Genomic DNA, 22173 nt, shown 5'->3' on the forward strand with positions numbered 1-22173 from the left:
GTTCATCAATAGTAATACCTAAAAATTTTGTGCTTTTGATCTGTTCAACTGGTTGACCATTATGTACAATATTAAGATTTTGACATTTAGCCTTTTGTGATCTAAAATTAACTATTTTGGTTTTGTCAATATTAAGTTTTAATGAATTTGCATCAAGCCAGTTTATTATGTCTTGTAAAGTAGTATTGACAAGATCTTCATAGGATTCTTTATTATCGCATCGAATGATAACTGAGGTATCATCTGCAAAAAGTACAGAGTCATGCGCTCCCAACGCTTGAGGTAAATCATTTATATAAATAAGGAATAATAAAGGTCCCAATATACTTCCCTGTGGGACGCCAAAGTTGTTGTTTCTTGCTTCTGAATTAAATTCTTCCAAATTGCTATTAATATCATTAAATTTACATATTTGCGTGAATTGACTCCTGCCGTTTAAATATGACCGAAACCATTCTAATGCTATACCCCTTATACCACAATTATCTAATTTATCTAAAAGTTTTAAATGATTAACATAGTCGAATGCTTTGCTTAAATCTAAGAACAAAACGCTAGATGGTACTTTCATGTTAATATTATTTATAATGGATTCTAATAACTTGAATGCGGCTAATTGAGTCGAACGGCCTTTTCTAAATCCGTATTGTTGCTCTGACAACACATCGCCTTTTTCTAAAAAGTTTAAAATTCTTTTATGTATAACCTTCTCAAATATTTTAGAAAATGTAGACGATAGTGCTACCGGTCTATAGTTATTTTTATCTGTTTTAGATCCCTTTTTGTATAATGGCTTAATCACTGATAACTTTAATTTGTCTGGAAAGTAACCTTGTTCAAGTGATAGGTTAATAATGTAGGCTAGAGGCTCTGCAACAAACTGTGATATTATTTTAAGAAGATTTGTTGTGATATTATCATAGCCTGATGATTTTGTGTTTTTTAGTGATTTTATTATATTGTTAATTTCTATTGCATCTGTTGGTTCTAAAAAGATACTATAATTATTAACAGTCCCGACGGTGTTATTAATGTTGTTGGATGGATTAACCGGATTGTTCTACACTATCTCAATAAAGTAGTTGTTAAATATAGTAGCAATATCATCACCTGACTTAGTTTCAAAACCATTTTCTATAATTTTATCAACGTATTCCATTTGTGCCATATTGCCAGAGTTACGTTTGATAATATCCCAGGATGCTTTACACTTGTTATCTGATTCTGTTACATGTTTTAGGTTACTCATAGATTGCAAATTATTAATACATTTTCTTAACAAAGTAGAATATTTTTTGTATCGTTTTTTGTTTTCATCAGTTTTATTGAGGTAGTAATTAAATCGTAGTTTTCTTTTTGTCTTACAACTTATCTTCAATCCCCTTGATATCCATTTCAGTTTGGTAGTTTTAAAGGTTTTTTTCAATTTAATAATAGGAAAGCATAGTTTATAAAACAACGTTATTGTGTTATGTAACGCATCAAAAGCATCATTTGTTTGTTTAATGTTGTATATTTCAGAAAATGAAATTTATTCTTGAATAACTTGAAATAAATTAAACACAATCCAAAGATCAAAAATCAAAATGACGAAATTGGTATTCAGGTAAAAACCAATAACCTTCAAGTCTCAGGGAAATACAGGTAGGTACTTACCTACTAAGAAACTGCAATATGATGTAACTAGAAGAAACATTTATCGAAAAGAAACAAACTAATTACTTGTTACATGACCAATACGCAATACATAATATATGAAGTGTAATTTAAAAACAATAATTACAAGTCATTATTAGAACGATGACGTCATACATTCAAATTAGTTTTTTACAAGTTCAATATCAGCCAGTCATTTAAAATTGATGGGTGAAGAACTCGTTTTTATTTCGTCACAAAGGTATGTATTAATCATTGAGACTTTAGTTTGAGATCTATCTTTAATAATAGCTTGTGTGGCGCAATGGTTTAGTTAGTCGAGAGTAACTAAGAAGTAACTTACAAGAGCGCCTTGGCTTGCACGATTTATCTAGATTATAATAAACAATTCTGTGTGTCGAAAATGAAGTAGCTGTATCAAAGAGGCCACCGTCAGCTGCATAAGCTTACTGGTCGTTAATAATCTAAATTTTCTATTCAATTTTATTGAAGGTGCAGCAAAACTTACGAATATAATAGTTGTAAGTTCGTTTTGCAGCTATGAATTGACGATTTACTCTTTTATTAATAAAATTGAGATTAGAAAATGTATAATTAGTAATAATATTATGTACTATACATATACCTACTACTTTGTTTTTGTATTCGTACTTAATCTTAGTATTTGAATCTTAAAGGATCACTTGCGTAATGTGATACGTATGAGAACTAATATTTTGAGATTCTGTTCTAATTCAAAGTTTAAAACAACCATAACATCTTGTCTGTAGTTGAAACCGGATTTTACGAATGTTTTGAGTTCATTACATATGGATGATTATCTATACTATTAACTAGTTGATATTATTATTGACAGTGTTAATGATTGGCGCTTTGCTGTATGCGGAAATGTTACATGTAAACAAAATATGTTCGTCAAGTAAGTAAGTAGAGAGCTTTGCTAAGCACGAATAGTTTAGATTATAGATAGATAGATTTTGTGAAATAATTATGTATAGTTCCAAAATAAAGAAGCTGAGATAGACAGGCCACTATTAAATGCATAGATCTGCGGTTCACTGGCGCTTTAAATTTTTATTCTTTGTACCTAATTGCCGGCCTATAACAAAAGCACATTTTATGTCTCAGTTCCCTTTGCACAGTTAATACTACAAACAATAACATCTTTATCAACATAAAAATTAACATGAACATCTCGATAATTGGCATCGTATCTACAAACAGTTTTTTCCCATCGTTATACAAAGCAATTTAATCGTACGTCTATCCATTGATACAGCGTCATCGATATAAAAACCTTTATTAATTTGTCTTTTAATAGCACCGGTTTATAGTTATGTTATTTTACACTAGTTTTTAACTCTCGTTGATTATGTTGTTTCGGTGAAGTAAAAACTTATACAGCTGCTTGAATTATTCTGGTTTTGGTATATATAGTCATGAGCAAATATATAAATTGTAGTATGGACCATTCAATGATTAAACTTACTTTTGTGTATGGAAACAGCGATATAATTGTCACTATAATGTTAAATTGTCACCAGTCAAATCATAAAGTTCCTATAAATAGTTTTAAAGTTTTGCACTTTCATAACAAAATATTATTATATTCGTTACGTTCTGTAACGTCATTTTTGTACTATCTTATCAATAAAAATTAGATTGATCATGAGAGTTGAGACATATTGTTACTTATGACTGTACAACAGAAAATAGCTGGTGATATTTCTAATTGCACGGAAATAATTTTGTACCTTTATAAAAATAATAATGATCGGATAATAAAATTAGAACATCCGATTTAGTATGTTCTTGTTAAGTGTATGTTTTCAAATTTTTACGTTTAAATTTTAGAACACAAGAGTTAAATATGCTTGCTTAAATTTGCCTATATTTCGTTATTTCCTTTTATTTGTTGAAAGACTCAACAAGATAGCAATTTAAAGTAAACTTTATCAATTAAGTACTTGCCTATTCAGTTAGCAGTCTTATAGTTTCAAAATTATTTTCTAAAAGGGTCGAGTATCCTTTTAACACCGCAATTGTTTAGCAAAACCGTTTTCAAAGTCATTGTCTCCTTAATACTTGTTCTAGCAAACTTATAATTGCTGTTGGTTGAAACTTAATACAAAGCCAAAGTAATAGCGCTCACATTCCCATCTCATTACAAACAAAAGATATTAGCGACAACAGAAATTGAATATCTGAAATTTTCCGCATTCCATCGCGTACATTCAACGATGTGTTGGCCAAGATTCTTAACCGATGCAACAATGAACTTCAAAGTTTTATTACAGCCGTGTATCGGGAACTAGGTGACTTGTAAATGCACCGCGTCCATCGGAACAATGAGCAAAATAAACAGCTAGTGGAGGCTAAACGTGGTCTACTTGACCACGAGCGGTAGACCGTGCCGGCCATAATGTCCATCGCTTTCTCCACAATTGACGGATCAGTACGTATGAATGCGGGGTTAATTACACAAGTGAAGAATCTCTGGCTTTCTACTGTTTTAGTATCTGTTTTATCTTGATTGCCAATATAATATTGAACGTCATTAATTAATTTATGACGGAGTTTCTCTTTGTTGAAATGTTGACTCCTTTTTATGTAACATCAATGTCTAAATTATTTATCAGATTCTAATCAAAAGCAAATTTTGGTCCTTTTATTCATATTTGCAAATTATAAGTTCTATATTTTTCATAAATAATTCAAGTTACTTCATAAATATCCTTTCGTAAACTCTGATATAACATTGAAATATATTTGTGAATGTAATTGCCAAGTCACGTTTTTATAACGAACTCTTTACATAACAGACAGGAAAATAAAATAAGAAAGTTTCTAACAGCGGAGATGTAAAAGATCACGCCATCTATAAATGAAATTAACAAGGAAGAAAAAATATCGAGATTCTTGAACCGAACAGACTTGAGAATGGACGAAGCTTCGCAGATATAATTTGTTACGTGATGTAATAGATTTGTGTAAGAAAACAGATGATGTTCTTTTTTTTGTTTCAACAAAGACTAAAGTAACGACGACGTTTCTTTCGTCGTACAAAGCATTGAAGACGATTAAATAATTCATTCGAAAATGACACGAGTATTCTTTTCTTCCGTGTGGAAGTCATTGAAAGAGGGATATACCTTATAGGTACTTAATAAATCAGTACCGACTAAAAGAGTTGTACCTACACCTAACGTTTAGACTAATTTCATCCATACATCTCTTTTAAAAGCAAATTCTACAAAAAAAATCAAGATCTGTTTTTACCAAATAATGGTCTCTGATTTTATTCCGCGCATGTTTGTTTACAAACTCAGCATTTGGCCTGGATACTAGCCAAAATTCACTTATATTTCCTTACTTCGAATAAACTGAGTAACGGTAACTATATTAACTCGTATTTATTTATTTCTTTCACGTAGAAATAATTGTTTTCACGAATAAAATAAGTTTATTTCTTTAATATGCAGTTTAAGTAACGAGCTTATTAAAAGTAACAAGTTTTTAAATTAAATAAGATTTATCTATGAGCAAGTAAGTTTCTGTAGCGTGAGTTTTAACAGCCGGTACTATTGATTATAGCGACTTCGACACTTAAAATGTACGGCAAAAATAGTTTCTACCGCACCCACTAGAGGCGCTGATATGAATTTTATTCAATTTTTTTCTATACCTAGCCGGTTGTCGATACTAGTAGAGAATTGTGCTTCTAATTCATTCCTCTTGATCTGAACTCCTTTCTGAATTCATTTTCATTAGTAATTGAAGGGTTAGTCTCATCAAACAAACAACGTCTTTTGTAATACAAGTTCTTTTAGATGTACGTTACCAATTCTGATTTTCTAGGTCAATAAATCAAAGTCATCTATCACAATGGCAAAAATATTTTCTACTTATTTATTTACTAGAATACGGTGTACGATTATCTTGAATTGCTCCAACGAACAATTTTCTTCAACTGTACAATTGATTTCTTTTGTGAGTTCTTTCTGATTGTAAGTAACGTCTAGGTTAGTGTTATCTCAATTTGATCGGAACAAAAATACATTTCAACAGGTTTGATAACAGATAAAAAATCTTCGATATTCTGCAAATTACAATATTAAATTTTCTAAGCACATACTGAAGTAATGACATAACAATAATATGGGTATTCCATCCTACGCATAACTTTGTTTTTATGCTCTATTAAGGTGTTTGCAGGTACTTGTATAAATAGTTAATTACTGGTTGGTAATTAAAATATATATATTTATTTATGTATAGAGGCAGGAAATAGCTGAGGGTAGAAGCGATGGTGGAGTTTGAAAAATATAAAACAGTACCTTTACTTTGGCAAAAGCAATGACTTAAACGAATCGTACAATATAACAGGTAACTTGGACTATTAAAATATTAAAGATGACTTTATCATGAATACTAATACAGAATCAGTAAGCAACAACCATGAAGTTACGTCAAAAGTAGAAAAACATATTATAATAGATGCAGAACAAACGTCGGAAGATAAATAATGCTAGTTAACGGTGTACTGATGATGTAATTATTGCTAAACGTGACGCAAAACTTGATATGTACGAAGTGTAGGATGACTGTTTTAATCATTAGTCTGGTATAAATATTAAAGTTGGAGAGAATGTTGTTAAGGATATTAGTAAGAGACATAATACGCTCAAAGGTTTACAAGTAAAAGCAAGCTTCACGTTAAATAATATGTATTTGGGAAATGCACGTCTATATTTTCCTAAAAAGTTGGTTATTAACAGGACAACAACGTCAGTCTATTATAAAATATATTCTCTTATAGGGACTGTATAAAATATTTTTTTTATTTGGCATATACATTTTGTAATGGTATTTTAACGGAGTCAATTATTTTATATTAATTTAAACGGTATATTCAATATACATTATCCAAGTAATCGTGAGACGGCGTTGTAAGCTAGTTTATCTATTTAGATATCTCATTGGATACTAATTTGCTGCTAAGCTTGCTTTGTTTTGATAATATCTTGAAATCATAACCGCGGTATGTCTTTCTTTATTAATGTCATTTTCTGACTGTTGTTCAAAATTATTAAAAAACCGGCAATTTATTATTGTATTTTTTGTACTGTTGACTCGCACTATAAGTATTTAAAGATTGCATAAAGAGCCACCTTTTTTCATTTCCTTCCATTTACAAACATACGTACCTAGTGTTATTTATAGCTGGTTTGACACATTCTCAAAATGTCGCTATTATTATACCAACAAAGCACTACTTTCACAGCTACTTAATGAATTTTATGAGAAATTTTACTTGAACCATTTCTAGGAATCGTCCTTTATATATTAGCTGGAGTACGAAGTAATACGCCGTAGTATGGAGAAGATTGTTTAAGACATATTTCCCTTTACCAGCATAATATTCTGTTCTATCGTGCAGTAAACAAGATAATTAATATTGTAGGAACAGAGTTAAGTGCACACTACTTGTACTAAAGTGAAGAATTCCTGGTAACACTTTCAAGTTTATTGTATTTTCGATTAACATTTATAAGATTAACGATAACCCTTTTACAACCGGCTCAATACAAGCGTGACGATCGATAAAAAAAATCTCAGAAGAATATTCCGTCGGTATTCATTAAGAACTTCGGTTATTATTTAATTTTGGAAAGGGGATTGATTGTATGCTTAAATATCGACTTAAAAATGTTCAAAATCACCATTTTTGCGAGGAAACGTCTCGAAAAAAGATCAACATTTGGAACGCTTGTAAAAATTCGTAAATTATCTTATTCCGTGAATCAATGTGGGTATTGTATTAACTCAACAAAAACCTAAAATAAATCAACCATACTTGCTTGAATCACACATCCAATTCAATCAACAATTTATTATATAGACGTTTACGAAATTAAACGAAAATAAACATCATTATTATGATTGTGTATACGACAATGAAGGCGTATACAGCAATCATTGGTACATAATAGAAATTGCGGTTAGTCTTCTACTTACAATCCCACACGACTGATCAAATTCTAATTGAAAAGATTCCAAGTTTGTTTGTAGAAAGTTTTGATAAGTTTATTTGATATACTAAGTATGTGAGTAGATCAGTAATTTTGCGATACGGTGGTAAATTTCAGACCTTAATGTCGATCGTTTTTATAGGTGATTGTCGCAGTTACAATAAAGTACTTTTGGAGGAGAACAGTAACATTATTGACATAACATATTTTACCAGCAGTTTACAGTCTGTGTGTTATGCCTAGCAAGTTTAGGCAAAATTACTTCTCATAATTTATAGTTACTCCCTAAAAAATCTTGTATTAATTATCAGTATTTTCCTTCTTTGGATCGTTAGAGCGCAACTTCCCGATCTGATCAACTCCTTTAAAGTTAAACTTAGCTGCAAATGAGTAGCTAAGACGTGCTTTGAAACCTAAATTAGATCTTTTAAAGACCACCCATAAAGTTGAAGGCAACCTTACCTTAAGCACTTTATTAGGTCAATGGCCATAGCGTCATTCACATTTCGCAAGTTGTACTGAGTCATGATAGTAAATTGATATAAATTGTAGTGAACTGAAAATAAACTGGCAGCTTATTGTATATTTTTTTAGATTGTTTGGTCAGTATTTGTAAAGATGAGTAGTATTTAGCTCTTTTCGGGTCATGAGATGCTTTGATTTGTTTCCACAATGGCTGTGTGATTTCTTAGTTCCTACATTTGAGTTGGAGTTTGGAGTCTTGGTGAATGGAATTGATGTTTGTCCATATTATGTAGTTTTAGGAAACTTATGTGTTACAATATAGAATATGTTGGATATTAACCTATTTTATGGATATCAAAATATTTTATATGAACTTAATTTATAACTCTTTTTATGAACGCTGTCCAAACTATTGAAAGTTTTGAATGATTGAACTCTAAAATTAATCATTGAAATAGTATAATTTAATCAACATTTTGAACGTAATAAATTGGTTCGTATAACTTTGATATTTTTTGTAAATTTATTACAACTTCGACAAAGATAAAAAGCGTAATTTTATTATATTAAATAGTTCAATTCTAATATTAGTTTGACATATTAAATGTAGCCCAAACTAAGTTATGGCCGTGGCTTCCCTTGTAGATTTTTTCTTATAAAAATAACGTATCTTGAAAAGTCAGATCATCAGTTTTCGCACAAGCTATAGTCTACATAAGAATTCAAGACAAATTATAAAAGTTCTTTTTATACACAAAATCACATCTTGGGTGCACTAGCGCCAATCTTATTAAGAATCGAAATGGTCCCCTTGACCGAAATTGGTCGTAGAGATCATCATCTTCATCTAATATATAAAATTCTCGCGTCACAGTTTTCGTTACCATACTCCTCCGAAACGGCTTCACCGATTCTCATGAAATTTTGTGAGCATATTGAGTAGGTCTGATAATAGGCCAACATCTATTTTTCATACCCCTAGGTGACACTTTTTTTATTTAGGTATATGGCATAACAACGTTTGCCGGGTCAGCTAGTCATCATATGAAATCAAGCCTTTTCTCATAGGATGGGCCAGTATAGCATTGACTAGCTATGTAGTTCAAATAAGTCCAAAAATTTCATTAGCAACATAACGTGAACATCAAATTGTTTTGCACTCATGCGTGAAACAGATTTGATTTATGAATTCGATGCTAAGTGCACTCGGATTGGGGTCAGTCTACTTTTCAATAATGCTTACTTCCGCTTTTTCGAATGGGAATATAACGGCTATGCTCAACTGTTCAATAATTACTATAGATTTTGATGGTCTAGAAATACCAATAGTTTTTGTTATCATCCTTATGATGTACTTACTTTTTGCCCGCGACTTCGTCTGTGTGTTCAAAGTCCCGTAGAAAAAGTATCTTGTGTCTAGGCAGATTACTCTTACTATTTTCAATAATTCAAGATAAGGCTATCTGCGTACCAAATTTCATCAAAATCCATTTAATAATTTTGGCGTAATATCGTAACAAACGTTCATCTAAACATCCAAACTTTCGCATTTATAATATTTGTACGATAAGTAAGTATACTTAACTAGGTGTCTTCATTTCTTTCAGCCAATTGTTTTTAAATCTTAAGCGCGAGTTGGGATTTCACATTCTTTCAAGAACTGTTTAGAAACTCAATCATTCGAGTATTGTCACACCGTCCACCTGACAAAACAAGCGACAATCAATCTTTGTTATACATAAAAAGACAAGTTTAGTGTAGTGCACCCAAAGGAATGCCTTTGGGTGGAAATTTTAACGTTCTGCGAGAGAGAACATCTATTCAATAAACAAGTCAAAGTCACGAAGATATTTCATAATTTACCTTACTTACTAATATTTTAAATACGATATGTATGAACCCGGGAACAACAATAGATTTTTAAAGGCTTATATAGAATTTTGAAGCGAACTTGTACCGGTGTTGAAATGCACGAATAAGAAGCCCGATTCTCTACTACTATTGAGTTTCGTACAAAGTTTTTCAAACTAGCTATCGAAAAACTTTGTACGAAATTCTGATCAGCGCCTCTAGCGGGCGTCGTAGAGACTATTTTTGCAGTGCATTTTTAATGTCAAACTGTCGACACTCGATGGTTCCAATTGTAGAAAATCGCGGTTCAGAAGTCAATAATATTTTTTTTTGTTATTAATCTTGAATTTCTTTGTTCCAGATCCCAACAATATATCAAAAATAGTGTTGTGAACGTGTCTACTAAATGAGTGTAGTGAGTGATGGTCCAGTGCAGTGCAAGCTCACAAATGAAGCGCCGCAGACACTGGAGAGCGCGTAACACAGTGCTAACGTAGTAAATAAATTATTGTGACAATGTTGGCGATCTGTGCTTGGGTGTTCGTGTCAGGATGGATTGCTTTAGGTGAGTTTGGTACACAGAAATTTGATGAGAGGGTGTATGTAAATGAAGGTGGAAATTCGCAGCAAGCAAAAATTCAGTGTGACAGTACTGTGAGCAACGTGTTTGTGTAAGGTATTTTGACGTACAGACATAGATATAAATAAGTTATGATGATATGTTGCTTTTGCTATCATATTGCCGGCTAATTACAATAAATATGTGAACTAAAAAAACAATAATAAAACTTTGAAGACTAAAAGTATCATACAAATTCAATTATATTTTTTTAATAGGCCAATGAAATAAGTGTTGTAGTAAGTTGAAAGGTAGAGCATAAAAACGACCGATATGATCTCAGTATTAGAAGGTTTATAAAGATCACTTTATTGAATAATGACGTCACGTTTACACGACCTCCCACCGTCTAAAATACCTCCACTCAGCTCAAACAATACAAACCATTCATTCATCATCATCTTACAAGAAGTAATAACGACAAAAACGTTTGTAATTACACAAAAACTTCTAAGGTCATTTTTTATTTAAAGAGAATCAATTACTCGCGGAAACAGAATACACGCGATCACTCAGATGTTATTTGAATTGTATATTACCTGTTAAATGAATCGATCATTAATCTTCTGATATATCGACTGTTCTGCAGCTCGATTTCTACCACTATCGATTATCGTCAACCGACAGCTATCGAGAAATTTTGTATAGAAGAGTGATCAGCGCCTCCAGTGTGCGCCGTAGGAACTATTTTTGCTTTTAATTAAATAACTCTAGATACTCGATAGTACTGACAGTAGAGAAACGCCTCTACGTTGACGCTACATGAGTAACAGAGGCGACGCGATACAAACTTAATCATGATTTTTTTACTAATACCTAATACTTGGCTTGGGCAGGTGCGGCCGCATACATTTGGAAGCTGATTTGGTTTTCTAATCAGGAATTTAGATTCTAAAACCGAAACTAGCCGTTAATACGGTTCCCTATATAGTTCGCCACTTTTAAAACCTCTGCCTGAATATACAGACTTGTCTGGCGGCGCAAGTCATTTGCAACGATAGTCAGTGAAATGCAATCCGAAATATTAACACATTTTCATATTCACACACTTACGAAATATTCTCAATAGCAGACAAGAGTTGAGTATCGTGTCTAGGATAAATATGGCAATTAGCTTGTTGCATTTCCGGGTGTCACGGAAATACGCCTTTTGATAATGTTAGGGCTAATAATAAATGCAATTGTTTTATGTTATATTGCTTACTGAACAATATATAAATTCTGCAAAGGACACTTGGGTACTTAACCTAAATTAAACACATGCACTTATCTCACAGACTATTACTGGTCTATCACGTGGGTAGTTCTTGTTTATGATGCCTTGAAAACTTAGTCTGGACTTAATGTGTAACGTCTCGAGAACCTCTATGGCATGTTGTACCAGGACATAAGACTTGTAGTGCTTTGTACCAAATATATATCAAATGTGATCTAAAAAAAATGATTTTAGTATTCAAGTGAATGTAAATCGTTATAATAATTTGACGCTACTTAAGTGATAAACGCGAGTACGAGACGCGATGTAAATCTACGTTACTTTAACGCTTCATAAGTGATAGTTGCAACGATACCAAGCGGGTAACTTTACGGCGAAATAAATCAAAATCTGAAAAACAAACTCTCGCTGAAAGATACAACTAAAAATGAGCAATTGTTTTGAGAGTTTGCCGTGTTTCTAAGCTGCTCTGTCGCATCTCACAGACATCTACGGAGGACACGAGTAATAGTTTTGATAGGGTTCGTTGCATTTTGTCGCTTCGTCGTCGCGTCGCTGCTGATACTCATTTTTGTGCTTCAATGCCTAATATTGCAAATACTTTAAAACTAAACTATTATTTCTTGAAGATATTTAAATCAATTAATAAACGGATTATACTGTAAATAGGTATAAACAAATATACCTACATATGTCCTATATATGTACCTAGTAAAAGCTAATATGAAACAAAACGCATTGTTTTGTGCTGCAATGCCTAATATTGAAATACTTTTAAGCTAAACCGGTATTTCCTGAAGATATTTGAATAAATTAATAAACGGATTATACTGTAAGTAGGTATAAACAAAGATATGTATAGTAAAAGCTAATATGAAACAAAACGCATTGTTTGCTTGTTAAGTACAGATGAAAGGACAGGCGGCGGATAAACGCGACATAATAGCGAACAGATTTGCGTATAATAGAAGTACTAAACCGATACGGGTGGATTGTTAAGCTTATTATAGCAACCATTTATGAAATATGGATTAAAATGTTGATTGTTTTTTTATATTTCCTTAGTTGTCTAACTGGATAACACATTTCTATTTATTTGGTAATTAAATGAAGATTTGAGTGCGTGAGCTATCTAATTGGAACCTGCGCAGGGATAAAATAAAAATGATATTAAAGGGAAAGGATTTAATCACGTCGTATTTTTAAAATAAAAACAATAAACGAAATTATTTAAATTACCCAATATTATTCGAAACTGCATTATCAACCACAAAAAGCAAACAAAAAATATTTCGTATTTAAATGAAAAACAAACATTTATTTACAAATTCAAACAGAAACATATATTTTTCTTTATTGAAATCGTAAGATCACCGAAAACCGCGATACATTATAGAAATTCAGATTTATTTTTTTCAATAGTAAAATGAAAGATCAAACGAAACCTACTGTAGTTTAATATATTCCATTTAAAATATTGAATATCATGTTTTGACATACGATGTTTATTATTATTTGAGGGTTTCATCAAAGGGTTTTATGAGTGCAAACAAAACAGAGGTTACTGAACAAACTGATTTGACACTGAAAATATTATTCGCTTTTTGATATTTAAAAAATTGTGATTTTCGTAAATTGTTTTCGATTGAATCGTTTTTAAACTAAGGGTGTTTTAGTCGATACTCACACGCAACATAAAATTGTGCGAGCTACAAAATCACCGTCATACGCCGTTGTCCATCAAATGCAAATTATTGATGTGGCCTCAGCAGGTGAATATTTGTAACAAAGAAACATCAACGTTCGTGGCTAAAAAAGCGTTGTAAAGAGAAAATATTTTCGACTATAATTTTCCTCGAACAGAAGAATAAAATACTCATGGAAAACACAAAAGTTGTTATTTTAATTTAAATAAATGTATCGTAAAACAATACCACTATTTAACCATCAATGAAAAATGGATACGCTTAAAATAAAAGCCTTAAAATGTATATTTTACTTTTCAATAAACCGTTAGTACTGAAAACGTGTAATATTTTTAGTTGAAACGACCAATGTTTGGTTAATAAAGTAAACGTTTATCGAAATGAAAAAGGCTTTGTTTTATGAACACATTAAGCTTCCAGATTATTGTCAATCAAGCTTTTCGAGTCTTCATATTGACGCTTATTACCTTTTTTTCGTTGTGCAAATCTTTATTTTATTGTGATTTTATATTATTTATTCCGTTATAGTATAAAAAGCAGATATAACTACAGACCAATAAGTTCGTGTCGATCACTATTTTAGGTTCTAACTACGTAAGCCTAAAATACATCAAACTGTATTTGAAATTTATTTGTTTACTGCTATATTCAGTTCAAAATATTCTCCCGATTCAGATTTGTTGCTTAATTTTGTTATTTTGTAGTACACCATAACACAACCAACGTGTGTTTCTCCTATTAGATATAACTATAGCGTATTTTACCCAGTACAACCAATACCCAATACTTATAAGTAGCGACCATAAGAATAAATGTGTTACTATCATAAAAATAACTCGACCGAACAATTCCCCCTTTCAATAAAACTATCCCTTCACAATTTACTTATCTCTGACAGTCTATTTGCCAAGTTATTATCAATCAATTATGAGTAAGATGAATTGCTAAGATAAAGTGGTTGTAACTTTGCAGACGGTTAGTAGTCCAACACCTGTTGTTGATAGCTCCGACTGTTTTATTTTAATGTTAACTATGAAATTAACGCTGCTGGAATATTGCGAGTACCTATGGACTTTATTTTATTTTTTGGTTTTTAGGAATTATGCTCTCATAATTTACAAGTCCTGTCTATCTTCCTGATCCAAATCATATATGTATTATCCAAAGATCGCTCAATCACTAAAGTTTTTTCGCAACTCCATCTACGTGAAATTATTTGAATAAAATAATCTATATTCTTCTCTGTAATCTATTTAACTACTCTTCACATAACATTTTATTTAAGTCAGTTTAGCCATTTGGTATTAAAGCGTATCAAATAACGTTTTCTTTAATATTATAATAGACGTATGAAATAACGAAATTCTCAATATAAAACAATATTTGTCTCTACCTTCTAAGCAAAATTTACAAGTAGGTACATATGTAAATATAAAATTTTGTTTTGGTAGAGTTAAGCGTAGATGTTATGTTCTTAGAAAATCTAGCCTAGATTTTTACACGTAGGAATAACTATAGTTCCAATAGGTACACTCCACAAATCACACTGCGTTATTCAATCATTATGGACATTAATCAACTTGACAAAATATAAAAGTATGTTTAGGTCCAAGCCTAGATGTTAGGTTCACATAATTTCTAATCTAGATTTTTTCACTCACAAATAACTATAATAGTTAGTTAGTACACTTCGCACCACGTTATTCAATCATTATGGACATTAATCGACTTGACAATAGAAAAGCCTGCATTGAACACTCGTAATTGGGAACCGTATGAGCATTCTATGTTAATAGCCAAACGGACGCGTCGTGAATAAACGCACGAACTAAATAGATGGGACTTGACAAGTCGTGACGGAGTTAAGCACTATGTACATTGTGAAAACAGCGGCTTTGGACAGTTGAAACTGCTTTATATACCGGGCTTTAGACCGATGAAGCTGCTGAATACTGTTAGATACCAGCATCAGTTATCTAAGTCTTTACGTGGGTAAGAACAAAGCTTTGTGATATATCATTTATCACATACTTGAAGATAGAATGCTATTCACAAATTATGATATCAAGATCTTATAAGTATGCCTACTTATAAGATTTGCCTTTGCAGTGTTTCTAATCGAAATTGTTATTCAAAAATCACGGCTTATAGAGATGATGCACCATTTACCACTGCATAAACATCAAAATGGAAACAAGCTTGCACCTGTGTCGATTCCAACTTTGCACTCTTCTTACTGGCAATTACTTGTACATCCATATTATTTGTTACGTACTAGATTTTATTATGTTACTTTTCATGAAGCTGTTTAATGTCATAATATTTGTGGAAATCGACTTCCTATACCAGCATCGTCTTTGGCTTGAATAGTGTGAACAGACCCTTAGTCGGGAATATCCACCTTTGAATAATGTTTTCTTACTAAAGTACGTTGAAGAATTCGTACGTTCTTTGTTAGAGGTTCAGGAACTAGTGGGGTGTAAGCTTAGGAGGATCTTTTTGAAACTTATTCCTGGATCTTTTAGAGCTTTTTCCGTACTCACACACAGTTTTTCTGGATTGAGCTGTTAGTTTTACTCGATGTGATGGCTCGATCGAGTAAACTTCTTCACGTTAAAGGCTTTGGAGTTGGGGGTTTTGCAGTCCACATTGGGTTTTACTTGTGTTTGAGTAAAATCAGTGAGTACCTCGCGTAGGACCTTTTTTCGTTTTGATTGTCTGTTTTCCTACCTAATGTCTGAGAACACTATGTTTTTTTGTCGGTTAAAATACTGGACAGAAAGAATTGAAATATCCATAGAATACTTTAGGATTATATTGGGAAAAAGTATAAACGATATTGAATGTATTTGCTTGGTCGTGGGAAAGTTTTTTCATAAAGAAATGTTATACGAACGAAATTAGTATATAAGAAAAACATTGAATAAAATTGAGTCTTCCAGATCTACTTACAAATGTTGTTTTTATTGTATTATAATTTGATTCAAACTTATTTCGTTGATTTAGACTAAGTTTGTTACATTTTCATTTTACCAGTAAGTACCAAAGTTTGTAATACATTAATATAATACTAAGAAAACTGTAGAAGGTTGTGGAAGTTTCCCAAATACATCTACACGTTTATTTGAAAGTTACTCATTGATTTAACATTAATGGAACAATTAAAATAATTATAGTCACATATGTAAAATTAGACCGGTGATATCTAAAAAAAAGCTCAGCGAGTAGTATCGGTCCTATATGACAAGATGTATGTTAATGAAACAAGTGAAGTGTCGCACTTAGTCCGCTTACCCCTAAGGGCAAAAGGCGTGATTGTTTGTTTTATTTTCAACTTATTTGTACTATGGTTCAACCTTTAAACTTTTAATACATAGAATAAACGTAAAATCAAGCATTTCACATAATAATTAAAGTTCTTATGCGAAGGCGACGTAAGTATGATTTACAATACGACTTAGATATTTATGAATAAATTGCGGCCCCGTTGCGTATTTCGGCTAGATATTCGTTTAGCATTATTCTTCCGTGAACGTTATTTGTTCTTTCTATTGTAATACTGCAAATAACTGACTAATTTCCTAAAGTACAAGTCTAATAAAAAAATCACAAAGTTCCTTGGAGTTTCGAAATGGTAAAAAAAATCACCGCATTCAACAAAAACCATGAAAATAAGAATATTTCCGACTGATTTCCCAAGAGTATATATAACTCTCAAAAAAGATTAATTGTTCTTGGAACAATACATCTTTTATCATAATTTCGTCTAATTTTTCTGTTTGATGAAACATTTTTTTTAAAACGAATATTAAGTATGTCAAATAGTGCCAGTGTCACATCTTGGGAATAAGCGTGAGATTATATAAATCTACAAAATAAAATGGTAGTAGATGTATGCCCCAATAAAACGACCTGTGTGAAATCCATCTGTTTAGTTATTGTAAACTTATCTACAAATGGCGAAATAGGTCTTTAGACTATTAAATAAAAGTATACTACTACTAAATTTATATTATTGAAATAGTAGAGGTAAAGAGAAAAGTACCTTAGTGACCTAAGCTGACATTGAAATATTGAAAAACATTTTCATAACTTTAAAAAATGAAATGTTACACATAATATTCAGAAACTATTTACAAATACTTTTGTAACTATTCAGAAAATGAATATGTTTTGGTTTGAAAGTTTTAATTGTTTATCCACTCCATGCGTAGTGTAAAATAAAGTTTCCAAACAACTTTCCTTAATACACGAACATTCTACAATTTTCCATTTCAAAACATTGGACAAACAAAATGAAATGAAACAATTCAAACTACTAACCTTGACTTTGTTCTAAATTCAACACCCGCCTACATAAACTAGGTAAGTATGACCTCTATAAAGTATCAAGAGTAACACCAATCCAATTCTGTCGGATTATTCGTTCAAGATTAATTGTTTGTTCTACTTCGGATTGTACTTTTAATGTCCTTTGTACGTCATCAATGGCGAAACGAAACCTTTGGTCAAGGGCAAAGAAAACTTTTATTATTTTTCATTCTATTATGTTCCTTTGAATATAAAATGTTCTTAGAAGTTTTTTTGTTTAGTTTGTGAATAATTAACTGTTTGAATATTGTTCTACATTTATTGTGTATTTCTTTAAGCTCTGCCGTTTTCAGTAATAAAAGGAAAGTAAATAATCTTTCTCTAGGACCGTCTTATCACACTTCTTGCTGTTACAAAGTATCGGCATCATAGTTTGGTGCTACAGTAATAGATAACTTTAGATCATTCATTGCAATCTCTTCTAAACATTACGATTTTGAATCAATCTCAATAATACTAAAATCTTGCAGCAGAGCATAAATTATAAAAGAAAATTTTATTTAAAACTTTTTTAAATATTTAAGTGTTAAAACCAAACGTCTCTACATCTGAACGTCTTTTCATTGAATCTTTGTTTTTATAATGGAATGTAACTGAAAGGCAGTAACTAAGAGACAGGCGACAGCATTCTTTGGTGCACGCTCATACGGATGGAAAGTATATTAAGAGCGCAAAGAAAACACACGGACATGAGGGAATTTTCCCTACTTATATCTAAATAACTTGATTTATTGTTTAAGTCCACAAATATACATATGCACATGACGTGGACCCTTACTTTTAATATTCTTCCAGGGTACAGAGATCTTATTATTGACAATTATATTTCTTAACCCTAGACCATTTTTTTTTTCATATTTCTGTTAATAAATTTCACTATCTTTCGTTTAGTTTTAAATTATTTCGTAATTTTGTTCCGCCTCTTGTGTCTGTTTCGTAATTGTTAACAACGCTGTTAAGAATTACGAAATATTTAACGTTGAGTAGTTAAAAAAATACTATCATTGATAAATAGAATAATGCAAGATCAAAGCGCATACAATTTCCTATTTGGGATACCCCAAATAGGAAATCGAATGGCATCAGGGCAATGATATTATTGCGCAAATACTATAGTATTCAGAATAGTAATGTTGTATAAATGAAAGCATTTATCGTGACAATAATTCCCTCTTTTGTACTGCTAATGAAAGCCCGTGTAGTCTCGATTCATCAACAAATTGGAACTCCAGGAATTTGGAGATCCGTTCGTAATTCCAAACGTATGTAGGTCTTGTAATTATATTGTCATTTAATTTGTAGTTAAAGCCGTAGTACATTGCGGAACTGGTTGCACGTGACGTCATTAATTAAATACAATTATGTTTGGACTTATTCCACGTATGTTGAGTGAAAATAATGATCCGATTTTAAGTTCTTGTTCCGTCGAGTAAAAGTGCTGTGGATAGCTGACAGTTTTTTGGTCGTGAAGAAAGTTATGATGGTATTTTACAGAATGTTATATGATGGGCGTTTTATGAATCCAAATATTTTACTCTACCTATACCTATCTATCATCGGTTTGTATAGGCGGAAAGAAATAAGATTTAAAAAATAATGTGATACAGCTAAAATATAAAACTAGGTATGGAATTTTAATACAAAATTCTAACAATGGAGAATGTTACTAGGTATGCCAAATCGCTTGAAATTTTGACACAGTATAGCCTGTATGTATACATATAAACTAGTTTTTGTTTTAGTCAAAAATACCAAATAGTTTTGATTTTATAACCATTCAAAGTTTCTAAAAATATCGAGTCCCGCTAACAGCCGCGTGAGCGGCTGTGACGTCATACTACTTTACCGCGCCGCGCGGGCCGCGTCCCGCTTAGTATTAAGTCGCCAATCGTTGTTGTAGGTGTAATAGTTTGCGTAGTATTTTGTTGTGTTTTCGTCCGCTTATGTATAAAATAACTTATAATAATAGTAAATACTATTCGATTAATAAAATGGATAAAGGATTTTAAAAAGGGCAATCGGATAATGTACCTAAAATAAATGGAATAATGGTTTTAATTATTAAATTAATTGTAAATTATTTGTGAAACAAATAGAGGTTTTGTTGCTTCCGAAATCCTACTTAATATTATAAATTTGAAAGTTTGTGAGAATGTATATATGTACATACATAAGTACATAAGTAATACATACAATGACATACATATGTCATTGTATGTTTGTATTTACGTATGTATACATACATACGTACGTACGTACGTACGCATGTATGTATGTATGTACGTATGTTTGTATATGTATGTATGTATGTAAGTATGTAGGTATGTAAGTATGTATGGATGTTTGTTACTCTTTCACGCAAATTTGACAGAACCGATTACGATGAAATTTTATATATACCTGAAGACCCAGAATAACACATAGACTACTTTTTATCCTCGAGTTCTCGAAGAATCGGGATTTACGCGGGAAGGGTTTCCATGCGGACGAAGTCGTGGGCGGCTTCTAGTATATTATACATAGGTATAATAAGTAATAATGTTAGATAAATATTTACGATCACTGCATATTATAATGAAACAGTTTTTAACCGAAATAATCGTATACTTATCGATTTTACATTTTTCTTGCCACAGTAAAATCAATAAACTGGCGATCAATCCAGTTAGAAATTGTTTCATTATAAGATGAAGTTATTTATTATTACTTATGTACTTACTTACATAATATTAAATTACATTTAGGCACAACATATGATTTCCTAGTATTTGAATTGAACATTTTTAAAAGTATTTAGGAATAATTTCAACGCACCGAGCCCGCGACCGCAAGCGGACTGTGTGAGCCAGACTGAGCAAGTGTAGAGTGACGTCACACCGTCACCGAGAGCTAGCGTCGTGCGGTTACAACTTGTTTTACTTATAAATCGAAAACTAATTGACGTATCGAAGTAATTCTTTCACCAGTATTTTTTATTTTTAAACGAGAATATGGAGTGCTAAAAATCAAAATTAGGTAACATTCTCCATTGTAAGGCACTTCGAGTTTAATTAACTTAAGATTATTTTTGACACAAAAATAAAATTAACAAATACAAAGGAATCGCAACCCGCAAACCATAAAAAAGGAAAAATTGGGCTATTTTTAACCAAATCTGTCAAGCCCCTGTTAATTGATGACGAAGGGTGGATTAAAAGCTCAACCCTAATAATTGTAATTTAAATAAATATGTCTTCATTATGCTAATATTATGGCAAAGAAGGTCTCGTATGTTTACGTATCTTCTTAAATTATTATTTTTAGCCAATAATAATACAAGTTTTGTTTTATTTTTGACGATAGAAGAGGTACTGGTTTTGTTCGGACAAATATTGGAACTGTACTTAATTTTTTATTACTGGCTCGTATAGTTGAAATAAATAAGCATTAAAAAAAGTTACGTAATAATAAAGGTCGTGATTGTTTTTGTAACACGTAAAAAATAATAAACTTATAAAAATGCTTTTTTAATTTTAAAAAATCATTCATTTAGTAACTAAAGAAAAAGTAAAATTATCCTCTCTGTTACATTTTATTTACCACATAACTCAATTTAAATAACCAAATACAAAAGAATATCTGTTGAAAGTTTTTATTGTAAAAGCAAGCGTATCGTACAGGGCACAACGTCATCCTTTCCGTGACGTTACGTTTGATTCTAGACGTCGAGCTACCAGGCGAGCATACGGCGCAAGGAGTTCATTTTACCGAGCAACGTTCTCGTCGGACTTAGTATAAATGCTCGCTTAGACGGGAGGCTCTATTTCTATGAGTTAGAATACTTTACTTACGTGTCTTGTAAGCGTTTATATACTCTAATAAAATTGTAGAATGTAAGATATTGTATACTAATACACTTAGTTTTGTATTTTAGGTATCCTGCCACTACAATTAACTAATAACTGAACCTGGTTTAGTTTTTTGTATGTTAACTATACTCAGGAGATGCGTTCTTTTACGATAAAAAAAATGTACAGTAATGATGCCATGTTTCCTCTTGATATTCAAATCAAATGTATCTAATTTTTTTATTAAAAAAAATGTATGTAAAATAAATTAGATATGTGGAAGAAACGACAAATTTTTTAGTTATAAATCTAAAATAACCATGACTATATTACTTCTATAAACATATTCAAATGAAAACATAAATTAATCAGCAAAATAAACTTATCTAATAACTAATTTAGTTATACGTAACTCTAATTGCGCGATGGC

The 22173-nt window shown here is 31.4% G+C and overlaps 1 protein-coding gene across 3 annotated transcripts in view; it reads left to right on the forward strand.

Moving 5' to 3' along the window:
- Nucleotides 1-22173, forward strand: part of Cad96Ca (tyrosine kinase receptor Cad96Ca) — a 105027-nt gene that overhangs the window by 41334 nt on the left and 41520 nt on the right. For all 3 annotated transcript variants that reach the window (XM_076115725.1, XM_076115724.1, XM_076115726.1), the window contains exon 2: nt 10366-10569. In XM_076115725.1, coding sequence (XP_075971840.1) covers nt 10521-10569 — 49 coding nt within the window. In that variant the 5' untranslated portion in view covers nt 10366-10520. The remainder of the gene's footprint in view (nt 1-10365; nt 10570-22173) is intronic.

The sequence above is a fragment of the Anticarsia gemmatalis genome, chromosome 6, assembly GCF_050436995.1.
Source record: "Anticarsia gemmatalis isolate Benzon Research Colony breed Stoneville strain chromosome 6, ilAntGemm2 primary, whole genome shotgun sequence".
NCBI classification, from domain to species: domain Eukaryota; kingdom Metazoa; phylum Arthropoda; class Insecta; order Lepidoptera; family Erebidae; genus Anticarsia; species Anticarsia gemmatalis.